This window comes from Telopea speciosissima, chromosome 7 (assembly GCF_018873765.1).
Source record: "Telopea speciosissima isolate NSW1024214 ecotype Mountain lineage chromosome 7, Tspe_v1, whole genome shotgun sequence".
NCBI lineage: Eukaryota > Viridiplantae > Streptophyta > Magnoliopsida > Proteales > Proteaceae > Telopea > Telopea speciosissima.
In genome coordinates this window covers 1,041,018-1,057,195 of record NC_057922.1, presented here as the reverse complement: position 1 = coordinate 1,057,195, position 16,178 = coordinate 1,041,018, and the positions used below count along the sequence as shown (strand labels likewise).

The window sequence follows — 16,178 nt, the reverse complement described above, 5'->3', positions numbered from 1 at the left end:
GAAAGAGGACAAATGTTAAGGATCCTTAACAATAGCAGAGTCCCCTAAAATGTAAACCAAAAATAAAATTTTCATATCCTTATACAAAAGGCACAAAATTGGGTGACACAGCCAATTTTATACCCTAAAATATGCAAGGCTAGGGTCTATGTCTTTTGGAATCCTACGTTTGTGGAGGAAACTTTGGTAGGAAACCCGCTACATACTTAGCCGTCTCCAAGTAGGAGGCATATCTACTGATCACCTCAACAGCTTTCTTCCCATCACTGTAATCACTGCCACCATCCCTTGATCTATAGTAGTTGTTTTTTTATCTCCGGCTTCGTTTCCATCACCGAAAAGTCTTTCGAATAAAGTACAGAATCCTCTCCTAGTATATTCTCTATCCATGAAAGCTTCCAATTTGAAGGTCCAAGTACCTGTTTTCCAATTGAAGCTATATAGTGGAAGGAAGCGCTGACCATACTGTGCAATGAGTTCCAAAGCAGCTAGAATGAACTCAAACTCTTCTATTGCCATGTAGTAAGGAAAACTAATTCTTGTCCATCCAGGTTTTACACCAGTGTTGCCCTGTAAATTAAGTAGCAGAAATATATTTATCAATGTATGTAATTAATTAAGCAAGCATTTTCAAATAAATGGGTCAGGAAGGTTGGACCAAAAGGGGGCTTAATTAATTTAGAGATAAGTATGGCAAACGAATAAGCAGGGGTAAGGCGGTCTTTACACACCTCGTTGTGTGTAGGGCTCACATGGCAGTAGAGACAAGCGGAAGTAGAGGATCCGGACCAAATAAGGAATGATTGAACTACTGACCTCTTGGATAGCAGACCGAAAGGCTGGAGAACGTGCCTCGTCCATGCCGAGTAGAGAGTGACCATAGGGTGCGGCACAAGCGCACCCAGCTCGAGCTTGGATGCCGAAGAGGTCATTGAGGAGTTTTGCCACGAAAGGCCCATGGAGAGGCTTCTCTCTCTTGTTTCCTGACTCTGTCCTCCACGTATTGTTAAGTCCTCTTCTTCCTCTATGAGCTTCAATTTTTGTTTCCAAATCGGAAGAGGAAGAATTTGTCGCAGAGAAAATAACAAAAGAAAGAATCGCTTGTCGCCTTGCACTTGTATTCCCTAACACTGATATGTTTGGGTTGGGAAGAAGCCTATTAAGGGCTGCATTTATGAATGCATCTTCTTGGTTTTCAATCACAGTATTATAACCAATGAAGTCCTTCACCCAGAAAGCCATTGCTGCTCTTATCTTCTCAATGATGGGTGGAGTTCCAGCATCCTCCCTCTCTTCCACATCTTCATAATACAATGTGTGCTGTAATTAATTAAATTGATCAAAGTTAATGATATATAGGTTAGCTTATAATATTTAAGCCTGGATTATATATGATTTTAATGATTATTAATTAACAAAACCACAAATTAAGCCAACTGGTTGGATTGAAAGTGTTTGGGTTTTTTTCGTTATATATATATATATACCTCTTCGCTAAAGCCATTGACAAAATCAACAGTTCCACCGCCACAGGTAGAAGGGGCAGAAGATCTCAACTGGTACAAGGCTTTGTTCATCAGAAGGATGCCAGGGGTTCTAGGCCCACCTAGGACCTTATGTGGGCTTAGAAATATTGCATCATAGCCCTCCACCTCTCCTGAACACATGTTGATCTCCACGTAAGGACCAGTACTGTACCCGGCCAATAAATAAATATATATGTTGTCAATTGTCATTACTCAATGTCAATTATTAGAGCACAAGATTAAAGAGAACAGATAGGCTTGGCTCCTGTCCTGCAGTGGCGGGAGCTGGAGCGTCCAGCACCCCCTTGCGATCACTCCACATGGCCCTCTTTGAATCCAAGGGTATAATATTGTTTGAACCATTATTTTAATGTAGACCTCCCATTAACCTCTCTCTCCCGTTCAGATCTCATTAAACCCGATCCAATGTATTTCACTTGTTAAAAACCAAAATCGAGAATAAGAAAGTGGGTCTTTCTCTTCCATCCTTTTTCTCTATTCATTTTGTTTAAACAACGACAAACCCTAGGGAGCTCTCACCTCTATCTCTACTGGTTGAACGGCGAACGGCGAAAGGCGACGAAGGCGAACAGCGACCGGGGACGATAGGTAATGTAACTCTCCCCTCTTCTTCTCTCTCGTTTTCCGAACGCCACATAATTCAGACGACGATGGCACTGAATCAGCTTTGGATCAGAAAAACAATTGGAAAAAGATGTTGGGTTTTGAGGTTTTGCTAGTTTCCGATTTCTTTGAAGAAACAAAAAAAACATAAACCCCGACAAGAACCTTCATCGAAGCTCCATTTAAATGGGTCCTTCTTCCTCTGTGTTTTAATGTCTATTTCTCTTAGTCAAAAGAAAGCAGCAAAAAGGTAGAAATTGCTGAAAGTGGTGGTCCTCTTCTTCAATTCTTTGAGTTTTAATCTCTGATTCACAGTGACATGCATCCCTCTTCTCTGAGTTTAATCTCTGATTCATTCTTATGTGATTTCAAAGCTTACACAGCAATTTCCAACAATAATAAACGCTAAAAGCATGTACGCTATATTGGGTCTGGTTTAATGGAATATGAGCGGCTGAGAGAGGTTAATGGGAGGTTTAGATTAAAATAATGGTTCAAACAATATTATGCAGTTGGATTCAAAATGGGCCACGTGGAGTGATCGAAGGAGGTGCTGGATGCTCCAGCTCCCGCCACTGCAGTACAGGAGAAGAAGACAGGCAATGGCACGTGTGTCAGAGTAGATTCCAGTAACATTGCTACAAGCTGAGAATGAACCCAACATAGGACGTTTGGAACCCTTATTGTAAGAGTCAAGTTGGCGACTTAGAGATCGGATGTCTATCAATCCATCCTCGTCAAGACCGATCTCAATAACCTCAGCTAGGCTATTACGCCATGAGAGGAGGTTGGAGTGGTGCTCGTATGGCCCAACAAATATCACCCATCTCTCCTCCCTCTGTAGGCTCGTTAGTATCCTATCTCTCATGGTTGAAGGCACTGTGATTCCCATCACCTCTTGAAGCCGCTTGATGGCCGCAGTGGTGCCGGAGCCGCAGAATATGAGTGCATCATCTGCTGCTGCTGCTGCTGCCCCTAATTAAGCAAATCTTGATGTATCTGGTGGCATATCCTTCACCATCTTGGTGGTCTTTTGCCCCACGTAACTGTCACTTGTATGTGTGTTCCCTACACAAAACAAGATCAAAATTAAATGATGAACTCTTAGCATTTCATGTACATAAAGAGGCCCAGATATATCTAACGTTACCAATTAATTAAGCCAATTAAGTTGGTGGGATATATATATATATATACCATAGAAAGGAAGAAGAACAGAATTGGCAATGAAGTCTTCAATGTATAGGTGAGAATGCGTTTTCCAAATGGAGTGTGAAATTCCAAATGGTGTCCGATCACTTGTGATCTCAACCATGCTAATTTGATCTCTGTAGAATCATTCTGGGCCACCAGCTGATCAATCTCAAGCTTATAACCAAAGGAATCGATGGAGTGTTGTTGGACACAATGATCAGGATCGTCATCATCAAAGTCCATATATAATATTAATACTGCTTCTCATGGAAGAACTGTCGTTCAGATCATCAATGGGATGGTTGTCGTGCTTAGCTTCGGCTCTTGGGTGCCAGTAGGTGTTTCCAACCATGCATGGCTTGTTCAAATTCCATGTCGATATATCTCTTTCACTACAAATTAAACAGGTAACTAACTATTGATGAAGATGATGAAAGAACAAAAATCCCTACAAAGTAATGGTGAAACGATTATTCTATACTTGAGGGCAAAAGGAGTGAACAAGAAAAAAGTGTTGTGTGAGAGTGTTGGGAGAGGTGAGGGGAAGGGTTTCTTTATATATATAGAGAGAGAGGATTAAAGTAAAAATTTTATGGTATATATATTTCATATGGATTATATCATTCTACTACTCGACCACGTATAGACTGTGAATTCTGAAATATTATTTAATGGAGAGGATCGGAGAGAAGAAGTGTGGTTTCTCAAAAATCAACTTCTCGCACGTCCCACCGTAATTGACTATCAACTTTGTTTTGTTTTAGAGGGTTATGTTATAGTAAAATGTAGTCACGACCAGGATCCAACAGTAATTGTAACATTTTGGACTAGGAGATCGATAAAAATAGAATGGGTCAGATCCAAGAACTTCTTGATCATTCCTATCTGTATATCCATTTAATTAAACCAATACGATGGACTGTTGTCACCCACAATTTTTTAATGGTTAGGCCCATGAACTCATGAAGAGTCCAACTTAATTATCACCGCTTAATTGTGAGCTGTTGATCCTTAGTTCCTTATCAACTGAACTACCCCTTGGACTTATATCTTGTTGAGGGTATGATGTATTGGATTCCGTCGTTTGGTTTGTAGGTTGATTTCGAAGAGTGTTAAGAGGTCGTTGGGAATACACATACATCATGGACATAAGGAACACATATACACCATCCGAAAGAGGTATAAGGACGAGCGACTTTAACCCTATTCTCCATTGATAGTGAAACTGATCCCATCTCACCGATGACATAGGCAATCTTGTTGAACAACATAAATCCTTGTGTTCGTTGTGTATTTATTATTTACGATTTCTACTATTTTTTTTGCATAATTTTAGGATTTGTTTTCAACATGTCGGCCAATCTCAATGCAATTTTTTTTTTTTTTTTTTCTTTGTTGCTTAAGCCAATTCTAATACTTAAATTATTACATGCCTACCAAATGTAATACCAACCAAACTATCATTTACAATTATTAAGGATATTAATATAAGAAGATTGTTACACCAAGCATTTCAGGTCATAGTACGAGGGAACCTACTACAACACTCACCAAATGCTCTTAATGAATTAAAGGTATCAATCTCTCTCTCTCTCTCTCTCACTACAACTTCAATTTTGGAGGTTTAATTTTCAATTTTGGAGATTTGATTTACGGTTCATCTTCCACAAATGGTTTAGGTTTTGAGAAAGATGAGGGCAATTTAATTATTTTATTCTTTATTTTTTGTGGATTTTTATCATAAGGGCATTTTGGTCATTAGATTCCCTAAAACTAATGTCTAATTTTCCAAATTAACAGACTAAACTAAAGTGCTACACTATTTTTGAAAAAAGGAGGAATTTACAATTAAAAAAGTTATAGGGGGGCATTTGTAAAAAACCCGTATTTATTTGGTTTTTTTTTTTTTCCGGGACATACGAACATGCGAACTGAAGACAGTGAAATAAACCATTTCATAAAAAAATAATAATAATAATAAAATAAAAAAAATTTGCCATCTCAGTTCTGTTTCTCACCGTCTCACGAAATAGGAACATGCGAACTGAAGACGAACTATCACAGTCACCGGCACTGCACTCCTCTCGGCTCTCATTCTCACACTTTCACTGTTTTAGATTTTCCCTGCTTGGTCCATGGCAAGCCTAACCAGCAAATACAAAGCCCACACATCACACTCCTTCTGCACCAGAACACACCAGATTGGCGCCCTAGCTTTGGTCGCTGCGACATTCTTCATCACGAGAATCTTCGACCAATCATTAAATTCCTCCAATTATTCCTCTGGGGAGGTGAAGAGCTCCTTTGTCGACAATGGTGGCTCGATTTCATGGCCTGATAGAGGTTACGGGTCACACCTCTTTCTCAAGATTTATGTCTATGATGAGCGCGAGATTGATGGGTTGAAAGAGTTAATGCGTGGGAGGGACGGTAAGATCTCTCCAGAGTCCTGCCTGAAAGGTCAATGGGGAACTCAGGTGATTATTCTTTATGTATTTTCTTTTCATCGAAATTTCTCCATTTCTACGTATTAATTTCATTTTTTATTTCCTTTTCTTGTTTGTATTCCTTTGAAATTCTACAGTTCTTTGAGTTCTGTTGAAATTATTCAATTTCGTTCCTTCTAAATACAGTGAGATGAATTGTGGAGATTTTCTTTGCTCCCCCCTCTCCCCCTGGAATTTGCTGTTCTTTTCTCGTTTGTTTATGTGTTCAACTGAAACTGCTGGGCTACTCTAGTGCTAAAGCTCTGTTTTACCCCTGAAACATTTTAGGTAAAAATCCACACATTGCTGCTCCAGTCTAAGTTCCGGACATTGAAGAAAGAGAACGCAGATCTGTTTTTTGTTCCGAGTTATGTTAAATGTGTTCGGATGATGGGAGGTTTGAACGATAAGGAGATAAACCAGACATATGTGAAGGTAAAGAAAGTCCTTCAGAAAAAGAAAATTTTTAGGGTGTCCATTTCAATCAGTGTGCACAATGTGCGTTTGTATGAGAAGCGGCATTATAATATGAAGGTAGCAAAGAAACCGTTGTCCTTTATCAACCCTCAGTAACCATTTACTGAAGGTGGGAGGATTTCAATATCTAAAATGTTATTGGTGTTTTTCGTTATGTTATCAAAATGATAGTTTTGCTTGATATTGTTTTCGAGAATACCACTTGATTTTAAATGGAGCTTTTGTTTGATCGGCTTCCCTGCTGCTGCCTTCAGGTTCTAAGTCAAATGTCATATTTTCGGCGTTCAGGTGGCCGTGACCATGTATTTGTCTTCCCAAGGTAGCCGTTCTCATCCCATATTGCTGTGATCATGTCTCTTGTGTTGCTGAGCTTTTCCACTTGATTAAGAAACTACTTAGTCTTTTGTATTTTTCCTATTACATGTGTGATATTTCTCCCACATGTCATCGATATTTACAAAAAATTAAGGTGCTTGAAGTAAAAGAAGCTTTAAGGAGGATGAAAGTAGGCAAAACACCAAGTCCAGATGGGGTCACAATAGAGGTTTGGAAGAGCTTAGGAATCTGTGGTTTATCTTGGCTAACCAAGTTGTTTAATAAGATTATGAGTACAAGGAAAATGCCAGATGAATATAGGAGAAGATTTGTGGTTTTAATTTATAAAATAAATGTGATATTCAGAGGTGTAATAATTATAGAGGTATAAAACTGATGAGTCATACTTTGAAATTATGGGAGAAGAGTTATTGAAAGCTTGAGACGAAGAAACTATTATTACGGATAACCAATTTGGTTTTATGCTAGGAAGAACAAAAACAAAAGCTATTTATTTAGGAGACTTATGGAAAGATTTAGAGATTGCAAAATATCTCCATATAGTCTTTATTGACCTAGAAAAAGCTTATGAAAGAGTCCCTAGAGAGTTAATGTGGCAAGTATTAGAGAAGAGAAATGTTTCAAGTAAATATGTGGACATAGTTAAATATATGTATAATGGCGTGGTGACTGGTGTAAGAACTGTGGGTGGACTTAATTAGAGACATTCAAGATCAGATCCCTTGGTATATGCTTTTTGTTGATGATATTATTTGGTGGATGAGACAAAAGTAGGGATTAACACCAAGTTGGAATTATGGAGATCAACCTTGGAATAAAAAAGTTTTAAGATAAGTAGAACAAAAACAGAGTATATGGTGTGTAACTTTAGTTACAATAGAATGGATAATGAGGTGTGATACCGTAAAGTGATAATTTAGATTCTGGGTTCAATCATAAATAAAGAAGGGAGAAATAGAGGATGGTGTTAATAGAGAATTAAAATAGGATGGATGAAGTGGAGAGATGTGTTCGGAGTGTTGTGTGATAGACGCATTCTTTTAAAACTTAAAGAAAAATTTTATGGGACAGTTGTACGACTGGCTATGATGTATGGTGCAGAATGTGGGCAGTTAAGAAACATCATGAGATAAACACAGTGTAGCTGAGATGAAAATGTTGAGATGGATGTGTGGTAAAACTAGGAAGGATAAAATACGGAATGAACAAATTAGAGCTGATTTTGGAGTAGCTCCGATACATGATAAGCTGCGAGAAAGTCGTTTGAGGTGGCATGGCCATGTACAACGGAGGCCTTTAAATGCTCCAGTATGGAGTGATTTGATTTTGATTGAGGGAGCTAAAAGAGCCAGGGGTACCTAAAATGATTCTGGGTGTAGTGGTGAGGAAAGACATGCATACCTTAGGCCTTGTATCAAGTATGGATTTAGTAGAGCTGGCTGGAGGGTAAGGATCCATGTAGCCAACCGCATTTAGTTGGAATAAGGCTGAGTTGGGTTGAGCATCATGCTTCTAGTGATGGGAGATTCTTTTTTCTGTTATATATGAAAATTGTTGCTTTGAAAGAATTAAAGAAACCATAAACCATTACCTGAATAGGGTCAACATGGTCACACACTTTGAGGTGAAAAATCAAGCTACTCAAGAAATTGATTACTAGATGTGATTCAGGTGGTTTACCTGACAAAAAAGTGCTCTTCTGTTCTCCTAAACATTGTGACATCTTTAAATATTTTTCCCTTTGAGTGGTTAAAAATGACGTCCTGGTTCCTAATTGGAACAGTTTCTTTAGGCTTTCCACCTACTTGTCCAAGCACACTAATAGCTTATTTACTTGCTCTAGATCCACCCCTTTTAAACAATGTATCTTCCGAAGCAGCAGAGTAGTGAGGGAGTCATGGAATGATGTAGGCAAAGCTCCAATGTGCAAGTTACAGAATTTGATGTGGTTCTGTAAAATTTTGTTGGATGTGGGGGTTCCCATGTCTGAGACTGAGTCAAGAAGTCCAAATGTGGTTCTTGTTGCTCTCTCAGTGCAGTATTTAGATTTTTATTTCTACACATGCATGCTCATATTTGCACGAGAAACTCCTTGGTTGATCTGGTGTTTCTTATGTTAATAAAATATTATTGATAGACATTGAATTTGTCACCAACTGCCCCTATTTTATCTGCATTATTTTGGGTTTTATCCAGTAATTTTACTTGGACTGATTTATGGTTCTCTATGAATACAGTGGTGCTGGGGCTCACTTATTTCGGTCTTGGGCGATGTACTTGAATCGATCTATCATTCTTACTCCGGAGGTAGGTTACTCTTCAAATGGCCTATTTTTGAAAGCATATTTGATGTCAGTAATGGGATTGTGAAGTATCATTATCATCATAGTAGGTTTAAAAAAGAAAGGGGGTGGGTGGGATGAGTTTCTAGCGCCAAGTGTTGGAATCTGTTCCAAATTGTTCGGCTATTATGTGCCATAAGTCATTTTTCTTGGTTCTCAAACTAAGTGGCATGTTTTCCACGTAAACATGTATTCCTAATTTAGTTTTCGATCTACTCTGTTTGGTTAGTTCCTTGAGTGCGGCTCTTGGGCCTGAATTGTGTCTAGATAGGGTTCTTACAGTTGCCACCATATTTGAATGCATGTCCAATGTATGAAGGATTGGAACGAACGCTGAACAGTTCTTATATAGAGGTTGTATGAGTAAAAAATTCAGTATGATCAGATGATGAAATTTGAAACATCTATCTTTGGGTTTTCTCTTGGAGATTTAAGAGATTCTTTTTAACAATCTAAATGAGACCATAAAAGATACATGTTTTTGCCAAGTGATCATGCTGATGTTTGGCCTAGGCAATCTCTTAGGATGGATGCATGTGGTGTTGGGCTCTGATTCCTTGTACGACTTCTCTTAGGTTGTGTTGGTACAGTACCATTATAGAGGTCCTAGCACTTCCCCTGGAACAGTCCTCTCCTGGCCTACCTACCACATGACCTCTGCCATATCCTGCCCTCTCTAAGAAATGGGCTTGCCTCAGTCATTGGTTCGGGACCTGATTCCTAGAACATCCAGTTGGCAATAGGATAAATCTGCGGGCTTGGCTAATTAACAAATATTTTTCTGTTATAATTAAAATGTTTTATTATATGGATAGGGGTTGCTGCATGTTACCGGCTGTGCTGCCTATTTCTCCCTCAAAGTCATGATTTGGTCATTCTAGCTGTTGGATAAATGGGGATTTCCCTGGCCACATGTTACCGGCTGTGTTGCCTATTTCTCCCTCAAAGACATGATTTGGTCATTCTAGCTGTTGGATAGATGGGGATTTCCCTGGCCACATGTCAAATCTAGTGGCCTATCCCAATCTTATGGCTAACCATGTATGGGTCCCCCCTCCCCCCATAGTCACTGTTCTTAGAACATAATTGACTTCTCTAATAGTTATATTGGCACATGGAGAAGCCAGGCTGGACTGCAATTTAACTAACATGTCCCCTTAAACATGCCAACAGACACTGTGCTGGCATAGTTGAATCCCCCTTGCTTGTTGGGCAATCGGGCCAGGTTGGACTGGGCACATACATACGACACTGTAGCTCAACCTGTGTTAACCTGCTTCATTGCCTGCCATAGTTTCAGATATGTAGATAGTAAGTTTTGATTAGTGTATTAAAACTTATTGAGTTATTGTTTTCATTGCTTGCCAAATCATGAACCTCCTTTTAGATTGATTTAATGAGTTGTAGCATAACACTACTGTTTCATAAACAAAGTGGCCTTTTAGGAACAGATATTTTCGGGCTCTACAGATTATGCGATTACGATCTAGAATATATGTGTCAGGAAGGGGGATTGGTAATCTGCCTCGTTGATTGTCACATCGACAAGATAATAATGGGAACTGCATTCCCGGATTGGCTAATAGCACGTCCTTCCCATTTTGTAAAGTCATAGAATTAGTCATTTTCAATTTTCTTTCGCATGTCATGAGATTTTATTGCAGAATTTTTCTGTCTATTTTGCTGATCCATGAATTTTATCACACAATGTTCCATTTACATATGCTGAATAGTTCTAGTTGTTCATGTAGGGTAGACACGACTGGTTTTTCCAGTGATTCTCAAGGAGCTGGTTTTGGCATTACATATGCTTTTATTTGGCATAACATATGCATTTATTGTTACTGCAGGGTGATCGTACAGACAAACGAGATACAAGTGCATTTAACACGTGGAAAGATATCATAATACCTGGAAATGTCGATGATGGGATGACTAAACATGGGGTTACCTTAGTTCAGCCTTTGCCCTTATCAAAGAGGAAGTATTTGGCGAACTACTTGGGCCGAGCTCAAGGAAAGGTTGGTCGTCTTCAATTGATGGAGCTTGCGAAGCAGTTCCCTGATAAGGTTTGTTTCCATCTATGGTTTTGTAGTTGCTAGAATTTGGATTGATGGTGATATATTATTTACATATTTTTAGTTCTTTGTTCTGTTGTTTTATATTCTTATTGTTATTTTAGTTCTTACTATTTTTGTTATTGCTGTTGTTGTTATAGTTCTTGTTATCATGAACTCATCGTCATTGACACAAAGGTGGGATGATGTGCCCATAATTCTGTGATATATGGGTGTCTTTGTAGGAGTCCATGTGTTGGACACACATGGACTAGACAATTCTTGACAGGTTTCTTGGACCCACAGAGGCCTACATGTCTCTATGTGCCACTGAAATGTGCATAGAGATGTACCTAATATGGTTCCTGTTATGAAATCAATGAACTACTAAAATATGTATAATGTACCTAATATGGTTTCTATTATGCAACCATTGCACTCCCCTTCCCCCCTTTTCTTTTATCATTTGACAACTTAAACTGTGTCATCAAAAAACAAAGCAATAAACATAAATCAATGTAAACTCGTGAAGTGTCAACAAAGTGTGTTGTCACCTTGGACGCCTAGGCGACACTTTGACAACTATGTTTTCTTCTTGCTATGATGCACAACTGGACCTTGTAGGTTGGCAGTTACTTGTTATTTTTAATATCTGGTTTCTGCTCTGCTCCAGGATGATTTTGTGCAAGCTCATTGACAACTTGTTTTTTCTCCATATTTCCTATTGAGTTTATTTCAGTCCTAAAACACCAAAATATGAATCAGGATGTGCAAAAGAGAGGAGTTTGATATCTCCGACAAATATGGGTGTGAAAAATTCATCTAATATACTATTGCAATACTAGAACTTTTGTATTCACTGAGTTTTAATTATATATTCTTTTTAATAGTAGAATCAGAAAGGAAAATACACATGGATTCAATATCATATGAGAAAATTTGTGCTACAACTAACTATGCATTATCAAGCGACAGAGATGGGTTGCCTAACCATGTGTGTATATAGAGCCAGGGTAGATTATTTCTCTCTGGAAATCAGATCTGGTGGTTACCGAGAGTGTGGAGAAACAACCAACTACCACACCAGTCTGAGGAAAATTTGGTACTACAATTGTACATGCCATATCCGTAACTTGTCTAGTACCAATGTCATCCCCAAGTTGTGTCAGTACTGGTCATGGCAGTTTTCTAAGCATGGATATTTAGGCAGTGTTTGGTATGCATTCTTGGAATGCATTCTAAGTCGATTTCGCATTCTTGGACGATAATATAGTTGTTTTTGTCGTCCAAGAATGCGAAATTGACCTAGAATGCATTCCAAGAAAGCATACCAAACACAGCCTTAGTTTCCTTAGATATGGTTCTCTGTTCTGCAAATGTTCTAAATATCCAGTGGTGCCAGAATACAATGAAGTGACAAAGTTTCCCTTAAAGCAAAATTTAGGTTTAGACCAAGTTCTTGTTGTGATTTATACAAGGGGATGCGGACACTTCAGGTTAGGAAGTAGAAATTGTAAATTAGGTCAGAGGGTTGGAGTGGGAAACATAGATGGAAGGGATAGGTGATGACTGTCCCCTGAAGGCCATACCAGAACAACTAATCCTTGGATATGCTGGTGTTTGCTGTCTATTCCGCTGTCATTGGCTCATTGATTGACTTTGGCTGTTAAAACTAGGGTCAACAATTTGAGATTTCTGAGATGATTTTGCCCTCCAAGGGTATATATTCTTTGATTGCACGAACCCAATTATCCTTGATGAGTCACTGTTCACCGTCAATAATCAAAACCCATGTATTAACTCAAGTCCCTTGCAGAAGAGCTATGGACTCTGACTCAACATGAGTTTAAGTTCCATTATGATCAGTTGAGAAAATAATGTTGCTTCATCTCCTCTTCAAGATGATTCCCAAAAGCAAGTTGAAATCACCATACTAGGACTAGACTTTGCTATGGTGGTCTAGTTGTTCATGATCCCGATGATAATTTTGAATATCTTTTTGAGAAAGCAACCATATATGCCCAGTGAATCTATGCTGTTAATCAAGTTTATTGTTTCCTTGCTGAAGTAGAAAGTTGGCACACAAGCTTCTTTGCCTATTTGCTTGTTGTGTTTAGATGTTTTCGATTAATCAGGTTGGTTTCCTTTCTATTTTATTTTATGATGATAACTTTTCTGCATACTGTAATTTCTTCATTGTTGTATTAATTAATGTGGCAAGTATTTCTAGAAATCATGCATGTTGATATTATGAACAGTTGGAATCTCCAGAGTTGAAGTTCAGTGGCCCTGACAAATTGGGAAGGACAGAGTATTTCCAACATCTGCGCAATGCGAAGTTCTGCCTAGCTCCACGTGGCGAGTCATCATGGACGCTTCGATTTTATGAATCGTATTTTGTGGTCTCTCTCTCTCTCTCTCTCTCTCTCTCTCTCTCTCTCTCTCGTGTGCGTGTGTGTGTGTGGCTAGAGGCTGATGTGGCTAATGCTGATTATCTATTTGCCTTTCTCACTTTCCACGTTTCCTTTTTAATAAAGCCATTCTAGCATAATTTCTTAAAGGACAGTTAATGTTCACCAAGGTTAGAGTTGATGGCACGAGGGAAACACTAATTACACGAATTAGGGTTTGATGCCAAGGCCTAAATTAGGACAGAAAGGAATGGTTGATTGGGGTTATGGGTTAGAGCCTAGAAATATAGGTTTGCTGACAGAAACAGTGGAGTCTGGTTGATCAGAGGTTAGGCGAGAAAGGAATTGAAATAGAATGGAAACAGGATAGGGTTAGGACTCGGTTGGAGAAAATCGAGAACTCTCAGACTAAGGCTTAGTTAGTGCTGAAACTCTCATTGAATATAGGTTCTATTAGAACCTTTAAGTGATCAAAATCTCAATAAAAACTTAGGGGGTTAACAGGGTGCAGTAGAGCTGGTAATGGGCTGCAGCAGAACAGAGCAGGGTAACAGGTAAAGTTTCAGGCTAAACGGGGTAGGATAGAGAGAGTAATAGGGAGTTGCAGCCTTGCAGGTATCAGAAACATAAGCTGGATACAGAGCATTCACAAAGTGAGCTAAGGAAGGGAAATTTTAACCTGTTCACTGGCTAATGAAAACTAATGTGTAGGACTAGCAGTAGTAGAACAGAACTTGAGGACACACAGCAAAACAGGACCCTCCTTATGGCCTTTTGAATCCTCCCAGTCGGCCATAGAGAATCCTCGCCAATACTTACACTGCAGTGCCATAGGGAATCCAATCCATATTGAAAATAAGCAAACACCAAATTTCTTTAATCAACGACAATTGCTTTACAATGAAGGACCAACCTCTTTTTATAGGGAAGAGTTCAGCCTTGTTATTTGGATTTCACATTCAAAACTTTCCTAAAGCAGTCATAAATGAAGAAAATAAACTATCCTAACCTGTGAAAATTTTCTAGAGCAGTACCAGAAAGAAAAACTGACTGCAGAACCCAAATTGGAAACTATAAACTCCTAGAAACTATTGGACGGAAAATTAGAAACTGAGTATTTACCTTTTAGAAAACCCAAGAATAGTCAGTCCATGACCCATATAACCTATTTACTTAAAATTAAGCCTATGCGGACCTGATTGAGTTGGACTAACTGCATCGAGGTTGGGGAGGGGGGGGGGGGGTTGCATGTTATAGAGGATCCCTCATGCATCTAAAACTGATGAAGTTTCAGCCTAATACAAGTATGTAATAGGGACCTAAACAGGGTTCAAAGTTATACAAAGTTACATGAATGCCACAGACCTTCATTATGAAGAATAGAGTTAGTTGCGTGTTTCTAATTTTCTGCAACTTTAGATGCACTTTTGACCCCTTAGCACTTGACAAATTGAATGGATGGGGGAACCTTTATAACATGCACCTAAACCAGTGTAGACCAATTGTTTGCCAATGTGGCAACTCACGAACTTCATAGTTCACTAACCTTGGTGAATGTTATCAGCCCCCTTTTAAATATTGAAAGGGTGAGAAAAGGCTGTCTTTTTGTTACAAAAGCCATATGTTTTAAGTAGAGGGTGAGGTGGTCAGCACAAGTTTGTCTTTAACCTGGGACCACTTTGGTCTCCCAGAATGCTTTCTTCAACCTCAAGATTGACAGCCTCATTAGCTGCCTTGTGTAAGTAGATGCATTCATTATACTGGGAGGACACCTGTCTTGCACACGTGCATGTGTACAAATGCGGAGACACACATGAGCATGAGAATGGCTTTTTATGGGGGAAATTTGTAAGCAAGACTTGTTTAAATTCACTAAATGTTCATATGAAACAGGAATGTGTTCCAGTAATCATATCAGATCAGGTAGAATTACCTTTCCAGAATGTCATTGACTATACAGAGATATCAATCAAGTGGCCATCAACACGTATAGGACAACTCTTGGAGTACCTAGAATCAATTCCAGGTTGGTCTCAGAATTTGGCATTTCTCTGCACTTACATGCCATAACGCTCTGATGCTCATGACTTGGTTTTACTGTTCAGATGAAGATATAGACGGAATGATTGCCCGTGGAAGACAGGTGAGGTGCTTATGGGTTTATGCTTCAGAAACTAAACCATGCTCAGCAATGCTTGGCATTATGTGGGAACTTCAGAGGAAAGTGAGAAAGTTCCACCAGTCGGCAGAAACATTCTGGTTGCACAATAGATCTATTGTAAACAGAAACTTGGAACATTTTGATAACTGGAAACATCCGATGCCTTTGCCATGATTTTTCTCAACCACTACATTTGAAATTTTGATTGGGTCCTTTGTAATTAGTCAATGTATCTTAATGGACAGAGTTCATTACACATGGATGTAGACTAGTTGATTTGAGAATGTGCCTGCAAAAGAAGTTGACAACATATTCAACATATTTTAGAGCTCAAATGAGCTGATTGTGTTTTCCAGAGTGGTTTCAGTATTTCCTGAACTCTGAAGGTTGTTTGGTCAGTTGGAATGAAATGCTCATTTTGGTATTGGGTTATGACCTTTGGGTTTTGGGTGAACCCCCAACCGTGGGTGTGGGGGAACTTTCTTCGCTTAGTAAAATGTAAAAAATGTCAAACATCTTCTAGGATGTCCTCCCTATTTGCGTTTCTTCTCCGATAGGGTTAAG

The 16,178-nt window shown here is 38.9% G+C and overlaps 1 protein-coding gene and 1 pseudogene across 2 annotated transcripts; one reads left to right on the top strand and one right to left on the bottom strand.

Moving 5' to 3' along the window:
• LOC122667274 lies at positions 1–3,587 on the bottom strand (annotated as a pseudogene).
• Positions 3,588–5,385: 1,798 nt separating this feature from the next.
• Positions 5,386–15,967, top strand: LOC122669880 (probable arabinosyltransferase ARAD1). Of its 2 annotated transcripts, XM_043866760.1 has the most exons (8): positions 5,389–5,821; positions 6,119–6,265; positions 6,562–6,626; positions 8,881–8,950; positions 10,836–11,054; positions 13,301–13,444; positions 15,347–15,479; positions 15,559–15,967. In XM_043866760.1, the coding sequence occupies exons 1-8, from the start codon at positions 5,480–5,482 to the stop codon at positions 15,786–15,788; spliced, it is 1,350 nt and encodes a 449-aa protein (XP_043722695.1). In that variant the 5' UTR covers positions 5,389–5,479; the 3' UTR covers positions 15,789–15,967. The 2 variants fall into 2 exon arrangements, with proteins under 2 accessions (XP_043722696.1, XP_043722695.1); XM_043866761.1 differs by lacking the exon at positions 13,301–13,444 and having other exon boundaries at positions 5,386–5,821.
• Positions 15,968–16,178: the final 211 nt, after the last annotated feature.

Bases quoted from the DNA above. Each gene is read 5' to 3' on its own strand.
- LOC122669880 (XM_043866760.1), top strand. From the start codon at position 5,480: ATGGCAAGCCTAACCAGCAAATACAAAGCCCACACATCACACTCCTTC. The intron at 6,627-8,880 runs GTAGCCGTTCTC...CTATGAATACAG, and splicing joins CATGTATTTGTCTTCCCAAG to TGGTGCTGGGGCTCACTTAT. The intron at 15,480-15,558 runs GTTGGTCTCAGA...TTTACTGTTCAG, and splicing joins GTACCTAGAATCAATTCCAG to ATGAAGATATAGACGGAATG.